Genomic DNA, 8,405 nt, shown 5'->3' on the forward strand with positions numbered 1-8,405 from the left:
TGAGTGGAACAGGCGGCCACGAGAGGTGGTGAGTTCCCCTTCAATGGACGTCTTCAAACAGAGGCTGGACAGATATCTGTCTGAGATGATCTAGTGAATCCTGCTTTGAGCAGGGGGTTGGACCAGATGACCCAGGAGGTCCCTTCCAACTCTACCATCCTATGATTCCTATGATCTGTTCTGCATCATTACGCTCAATAGCTCCTTTTTCAAGACACATCCAAATCCCATTTACTAGGGCTTCAGACATAAGCCCCAACAGCCACTCACCACAGGCTAAAACAGTGTGAATCCAGCCTAATTTAGCAAACTTGAAACGTGATCCAGTTTGTGTTTAAGGAGTCGATGGAGTACTAGGTAATTTTGGCGGTATGTGTTACATACCTGACTTATTAGCTTTCTGTTTGCTTACACTATTTTAACTGTTACACTAAAATCCTAAACTTATAATTTTCTAGAATCCAGTTTTACATCCATCATTGCTGTTTTTTGCTCCCATTCTCCTTGGTTTTGTGTTGCACAGCCTGTTAAGTGTCTGGCTTATCATGCCCTATATGCCACAATGTTTGCAGATAATTATTACCTTGTCCTCTCAAGAACAGATTGTGGGGTATTTAGTGGTGTTGCGTTTCTGGAAAAAACAGCCCTCATTCTTGTCTGGTATCTGCCTGGCTTGCAGCTTTGTTGTATGACATGTACATGGTTTCTGACCTAATATTTTTAGCAGAAAACTATTGTATTACATTATGACATTTACTTTTTCTTTTTTTTCCTAGTTGCTAGCGCGTGACATAAGACATGAAAGGAATGTCGTTTTACAGTGTGTCAGATACATTGTCCAGAATGGCTTTTTTGAAGGCACATTGCACCACGAGGTGCTGGTCTCCAAAAAGTCTTCACCTGCAAAACTCGCAGATCTAAATGGAGAAAGAAAATCCAAAGTGAAAAGCAAACATTACAGCGGACTGGATGAGAAAAAGATGCCTGTGCCCATCTCAGTCCTCAGGCAGCTGGATCCTGTGGATGATGAGATCTGGGAGACCAATGCTAGCTGTATGGAAACATTTGCTGTTTAAAATGTTTCATTGTGTCAGAAAAGACTATAAATTTTTTTTTTAATGTTTAATACTGTATTTAATTGTATAAAATAACTGATCAGAATTGACTGTCCTGTCTCTGTACATGGAGCTGCTCCTCAGTGCTCCCGCTCCCTTATGGGACATTATGTCACAGATCAGGGGGCTTCTCCCATCTGCTAGTAGTAGCAAGCCCCCTTACAATGTCCCCTCACCTCATTTCGGACTCCAGTGAAGAAGACATGATCAGGGAGCTGGATGCTACTAGAAGTCAGGAGCAGGCCACGATTCCTGATCTGTGATGTAATAGAGGGGCAATAAGGAGAAGCTCCAGCATCACACTGAATTGCAGGCACTGTGAGGGTTACAAACGGCATTATTCATGTTAAATTATTCTAATGACCATGCCTTCATAAACAATAAAGTTATGTTCCCTGAATACCACTTTAAGTGGAGAGATGAAACACCTACTAGAAAGCAGCAACACAGGTCTGTGTATGTCTGTGCCTCTCTCTCTCTGCCATCCCTGATTCCTCCTCTTTTGTCATCTTTACACCTCTATGGTTAAGTTTCTGTGAGTGTTTTGTGAGTTTTTCAAGCTGTGTATTTTCACACGGAAAAAAAAACAAAACGCGGGGTCTTGCAGTTCCAGATAAGTGGGTAGGATTTCTAGAAATCTCATTCCAACTTTTTTGTTTGTTTTGTTAACGCCCGTAACCATATTTAGCTAATATATGCAGAAATGCTGCCAAAAATCTGCAACATCTGAAATTCAACAAATACGCATCGTGGGAACGTAGCCTAAGACTGAGTATAAAAGTGCATCCAAAGTAATGGATGTTAAGAAGCAGGATGGTGTAAGTGGAGAAGCTGCCACGTTTCCTACGTTCTACTGCTTGTACGATTTGGTTTTTCACTTTTAGAAAAGTGGACCCCAATTGATCAGATGGTAGCCTCCTTCCCTTGATCTCGCTGCTGCTTCAGTGTTACTGTTTTGGCTGCACCCTATTACTGAGTTCGATGACTTGTGCCATCAATATCAGCAGAGTGCATGAGTTCAGTGATTGGCTGCAGTGGCGATGTAGTCGTGATGTCACCACTGCAGCCAAAACACTGGACTGAGGGCAAGCATGATCTGTATTTGTTTTTGATTTTTTTTACACCTACCTGATCAGTTGGGGTCTTTTTTTTTTTTTTTGAAACCCCCTTTGATTTAGAGGCGAAAAATTGGTATACTTTAATTAGGACATGTTACACTCCTGACACATCTTCCTTGGTTCATGTTTTCACTCTACCTGGTGCTGTTCCTGTGTTATTCCTTTCCGGAAATGTGTAAATAAATTGGCACATTGGGGACAGATCTAGATCTCTTTAAAAAAAAAAAAAAATAAAAAAAATTTGTTGCCCATAGCAACCAATCACCAAACACTTTTCATGGTTTGAGAGCAGAATACAAAATGCAAGCTGTGCTGTGATTGGTTGCTGTGAACAACAAAGACAGGACTTTTTTTATTTTTAGACTAGATCTGTCCCACCTGTTGTTACCATTCTCCTTTTCAATAGGGTTTGTCACTACACACTCAGTATCAAGCTCTGTAGATGCAGACCCTATTGTCAAGGGACCATGTATTTATGCATACATTTACGGAAGGAATAACAGAGTAATGATCCAGTTATATGAATGAATGCTCCAGAATTATTATTGCACAAGGATATGCGCAGATGAGGGCCAATATTTGCCTGACCTATACCTTATAGGAATCCTAGACTCTAATGTTGCAGTAGATTTGGCTATGTATGTCCTATAATACAGGATCCGTACAATTACAGCATCTTTTGCACGCTGTCTTAATGTTTTCAATCCAGAATGCTCATAAACTGCTTCTTATATTGATGACAATAAATGGACGTGTTTGTAACATTCTGGTTATTAAAGATTCTTATTAAATGTTTCCATATTTTATTTCAGTTTGCTTAAATGTGAGATGGCTGGCCAGTGATTTAAAAATAAATAATTCTAAATAGAAATAATAGAATAGGCACCAATGCGCTTCATCTATCATTACTGTCTTGGGGTGCGTTCATATGTTGCAGTCACGTTGCATTTTTATTTCCACAATTGCTGCAAAAATGCTGCAATTTCACTGCAAAAACTGACAAAATCCCCAATGTGTGAATGCAGCCTTGTAATAAATTCTTTTGTTGCTCACAGCAACCCATGATGGCTCATCTTTCGTTTTCTGAACCTTCCATAGACTATATAAATATCTGGGTAGTCCACACTTTGCACTGAAGTTCTAAACTATCAATGCAATGTAAATAGCTGGCACATGATTGTGCATCTGTAGGAGTGGCAAGGTGGCATTCAGACACAGCCAGACTTTCCTCTGAAGGGATAAACATGGGTTACTACCATGTTTGCTTTCTCCCTCGCTGTATACACAAGCAGTGAATCAGCACTTTGGGATACAGACTAGGAAGCACTGACAGTGCTTCTCCCTCTGGACCCTCGGTGATTGATTGTTGTAGGGAGAGAGCAGGAGTTGGCAATTTAAAAAAAAAAAAAAGAAAAAGCATAAGAAGACGCTGCCAGTCTGAATGGCTGTTTCTAGCCGTGCCACATTGAAAAATAAGTGGCCAACATAGAAGACATTTTTAGAAGTAAAGGAGAATGCAGTTAAAAATATTTATAGGTTATTTATGGTCGTCAAAAAGATACTACCAATTTTTCTTTAGATTTTTCTGTGATATTGGTAAAAAACACTATATAGAAACTACATAAAAATGTAAACTCCAGGTATTGAGCGGAAAAAAGACAAACATTATTTGACTATCCGAACTGTATTTTTTTTTTTATTTTTTTTTTTGAGCATTGTTATGCACATGTGCTTACCAGCTGCCAAACTGCTTTAGCAGTGGCTGGTTGTAAGCAAAATACAAAGCAGAACAGCACATCTATGTACGTTGTTTAGTGGCCGCTGCTAAGTACTGCAGTTTATCTTCCATATCCCCACATCAATATTTAAGTCCTGTGCAACCCCTTTTAGCTGCACTGATGAAATGAAAGCTGTACTGGTTGCAATGAACAAGACAACTGTTCTTCTTTTAGACAGTTTTGATAATCTGCACCAATGTGTTTTTGAATGTATTAAAGGGAATCTGATAGCAAAATGTAGAGAAAGAGACCCTGATTTGAGGGATGTATCACTGGGCTGCTTGGTGCAGTTTTGATAGAATCCCTGTTTTGTCTGATGTAGATGTAGCAGATCTAAGACTTCTGAGCAGTGTATAACCCCTGACTGACAGCCTCCTGTGTACACTGCATTGTCAGCAAGCTGCCAATCAGTGGTGTTGGCAGGGTTACACAGATTAACCTGGACTGGTTTGCATGTGAGATGTATTCCTCTAGTAATTGTATCAGCAGGATATTAATAAGTGTTTTATTTAAATTACAGCACACAACCGAAGAGGTGACACATCCCAGGAATCGGGCTCTCTGCCCCTATATTATGCTGTCCTCAGATTAAATAGAAAAAAAACTGCTGACAGATTCCCTTTAAAGAAGCACTACTGGGGAAAAAAATTGCACCGTTAAAGGGAATCTGTTAGCAGGATCCCCCCCCCCCATATCCCCCAAACTATTTTTACATGCGCGTGTAGCTCTTTCAAAGACAAGTCTAGCAATACAGTTACATGGTCAGTCCATTCCTCCATTACTGATAAACGTTTTCTAGGTATACAGTCAAACAAGATGGAAAGGGGATAACTTGCTAACCCCAAAAATGGAGTTCAGCCTCATCCTAAAAGGATAGGTGCGTCAGTTCTGCCTCCTCTCCATCTAGTCCTTGTCTATGGAACTACCTGAAATAGTAGAGCACTGTACTGGTTCTCTTACAGTCCAGTGATTAGGGTGTAGCTTGTTTATTTGGGGTAATAAACCTTTAACCTTTTAGGCATCTGCATTGTTTGTCTATGAAGACTTTAAAGAGGAGATTAATGGTTAGGCTTGGTCACTCAGACACTTCTGTGATGTATTAAACGATGTCTTGTGTGAATTGCACACTAGATGTCACTGTTCATATGTTTTTGTTAGGCTTGTCTTGTGCGGCTGTATTACTGCCATGTAAACTGACCTTATTGAAATAATCCCCTAAGGAGCCATCTAAAAGTATACATTCCTATTGGAATTAAAATGCCATATCACAGGACTTGCTATAGTTTTATATAAAATTAATGATCAGCAAGCAAGAAAATGCTCTTTACTCGAATCGAGTATGTTGGACTGCTCAGGTCCTCGACTTTGGTAATGAGTGTAATCCATGGGAAACTCGAGCATTTTTTCGGCTGATCTTCGCAGGAGGTCTGGGAGGCAGTAAAATCGCTGTAATGAAATGGGGAAGAAGCCTGGAGACATCGGACTCGCAGGTCGCTGCTGGAACCAATGTTGTCAGAGTATTACAACACTTCTACGGACTGAAAATAAAAAATACAAAACCGAAGCTGAAATGGATTTTACAGGAAAAAAAAATGTTAGTTTCCCGTATAATGACTTGTATATGAGGAAAATTAAAAAAGGAAAAAAAAAACGCCTCCTCCACCCCTTAAGCTATGTTGCCTTTATGCTACATTTTTTGCACCTTTGCATTACTTTCAATGGTAAAAAAACGCTGAAAGAATTTACAGGCTCCTTCTTTCAAAAATGCAGCAGTTTCCATTTCAGTCAGGGGAAAAAAAAAATAGGAATCGTGTGCATGAGATTTCTAACATTTTTTCCCATTTGTAAGGAGTGGGACTCCTAGACCAGTGAAGCCTATGCACTAAGTGCAAGGGCTATCAAAAATTGAAAGGAGGGTTTGCAATAAAACTTGGAATACACTTAGAGGATGGACTTCTAAAACATTTTTCCCCCTTTTGGAAGGAGTGGGACTCCTAGACTAGTCAAATGTATGCACTATGTGCAAGAACTTCTAAAAATTAGAAGGAGGCACTCTAATACTGCCTGGAAGACGTAGAGTAGGTCCTCATAAAACACTTACATTTAGAAGGAGTGGGACTTCTGTGGCCAACAAGGAGTCCCGGCTTCGAGGCCATTACTCGGGGTACAACTGGCACAATAAGGACTTTCAGGCATCCGGCTCCGATTTTGCTCAGGCGAAGGTGGGCAGCACATCATCCTCTGCCTGTTCAGGGCATCAGGCAGCCCCGAGGCTTCAAATAGATTAAAGCAGGGGTTTCAAAACATTTTTTTTTTGTATCTCCTTGGAGACCATTGCCAATGAAAATTCATGAATCATGTTGGGGAAAGTTCTCCAAACCATCCTGGTGAAAGAACACCACAAGTCTTTTGCCCATTTATTCACACAAGTGGTGCATTTGGGTCTTTCTCCCATTGTATGAATTATTTTATTTATTTTTATTTTACACGGAGTTGTGCCAAATTGAGGCTCGTAGGCTGCAGTCACTGCTCCCTTTCTGCTTAAGTTGATTCCGTGGGTTTTTAGTGCCGCCAGGGGCATAATAACTAATAGGTGCATCCGCTTGTCAGTTGAAAATGCTGACAGGCTGACTGTTCTCAAAATGGACAAGGCTTGGATTGGCCCAGACTTCTCAACCCCATTGGACGACAGCAGCGGAACATAAAGGCAATTCAAATGTTCTTTTTTTTCTGGTGTATTCTGGTGCATGCACCCCTTCCCACCCCAAAAAAGGTATGTGGTTCATGGTTTACTATTTTTATTGTGCTCCTCCTACACCATATTAACAGGGTTATTATGTGGCCCTCGCTCCAAATCTCTGGTGGCCATCAGGTGGTCCTCAGTCATACATTTTGGAAGGCCATCAGGCGGCCCTCCGTTATAAATTTTGGAGGGCTATCAAGTAGCCCTCAGCCATAAATTTTGGAGGGCCATAAGGCGGCCTTCAGTCATAAATTTTGGAGGACCTTCAGGCGGCCCTCACACAAGAATTTTGGTGGGCCAGCAGGCAGCCCTCATGCTAAAGTAGAAATACCAAGCCACCCACAGGCCCAAACACTAAACGGGCAAATTTCCAGACTGCTGGGCCGGGAAATGTTGCCGTTAGGCTTGTGGACCCTGAGGCTTTCCACAACCTTATGGTGGTGGCCATCACTCGGTACTTGATCCCCAGCCACCACTATTTTTCCCGGAGTGCCATTGCCGTCTTACACCTGCACTTGTCCCATAACATCACACATGCTCTGACCTATTCAAATACTGGGAAGGTCCACTTAACGACTAACATGTGAACAAATGCTTGTGAACAGGGATGCTTCATTTCCCCGACAGCACACCTTGTGGAGGCCGGGACTGAGTTGTCTCCTGGGATGGCACACGTGCTACCGACGAGGAGGATTGCGGTCGCTAGTTCCATTAGGGTTTCCTCCACCTTCTACATCAGTTCCTGCACCGCCTCCTCCTCATCCTCCATCTCCAAATTTTCATCTCAGACCACGTCGCCCATCAGTCGCAAGCTGGAAGCACAGCCACGGTGAAGCAGCAACAGGCTCTGCTGAAAATAATTTGTTTAGGTGACAAACCACACACCGCCACACAGTTGTGGAAAGGTGTAACAACCAGACAAATCTGTGCCTCTCGCCACTAAACCTACAACCAGGCATGGTCGTGTGTGATAATGGCCATAACCTGACATTTGTGAGATTCTACAAAACTTTGAGGAATCAACCAAGATGGTGAGCGATGATGATGCCATTATCAGCATAACCATCCCACTTCTGTGTCTACAAAAATGCTCGCTGCTCACAATTAAAGAGTAAGCTTTGCATGTGGAAGTGGAGGAGATAGAGGAAGAAAGTACAGCCCAGTCCAACCTCATCTCGTCTTCTAAGCACGGATTGGGTAATAATGAGGAGGAGGTGGCTGAGGAGGAGGAACTGGAGATGGTTGCCTGTGCTACTGAAGGTACTAACAACACCAGCTTCATCTCGTCAGTTCAACGTGGATGGGCTGAAGAGGAGGAGAAGAAGGAAGAGAAGGATATGGAAAGTTGTCATCCTAGTGGGGACAAGAAAGTCTTGCCTGTGGGGAGTCTGGCGCCCATGGCTGACTTTGTCTTTCTCGTGACCCTTGCGTTATGCTCATTTTGGCCAACACTGATTACTGGTTGTTCACCCTTCTCGACCTAAGCTACAAGGAGAACTTTCCATCTCTCTCTCCTGCAGCAGAGAGGGCTAGTAAAATGGGGCAATACCAGAAGGCCCTAATCGAACAATTAGTAAAAAATAATTCCCATCTGACAACGCTGGCGGCAGAGGTCATAGATCTTTGGGTAACCAAGGAAGAGAGACGAGGG

General features: G+C 42.1%; 1 protein-coding gene across 1 annotated transcript in view; it reads left to right on the plus strand.

Moving 5' to 3' along the window:
- The window catches only part of NUFIP1 (nuclear FMR1 interacting protein 1), a 40,947-nt gene extending 37,656 nt beyond the window's left edge, over positions 1–3,291 (plus strand). Inside the window, exon 10 of the mRNA XM_073663860.1 lies at positions 777–3,291. Coding sequence (XP_073519961.1) covers positions 777–1,076 — 300 coding nt within the window. The 3' untranslated portion in view covers positions 1,077–3,291. The remainder of the gene's footprint in view (positions 1–776) is intronic.
- The last annotated feature ends 5,114 nt before the right edge of the window (positions 3,292–8,405 follow it).

The sequence above is a fragment of the Phyllobates terribilis genome, unplaced genomic scaffold (genome assembly GCF_046119375.1).
Source record: "Phyllobates terribilis strain yellow unplaced genomic scaffold, ASM4611937v1 Scaffold_2__4_contigs__length_985480577, whole genome shotgun sequence".
Taxonomy (NCBI): domain Eukaryota; kingdom Metazoa; phylum Chordata; class Amphibia; order Anura; family Dendrobatidae; genus Phyllobates; species Phyllobates terribilis.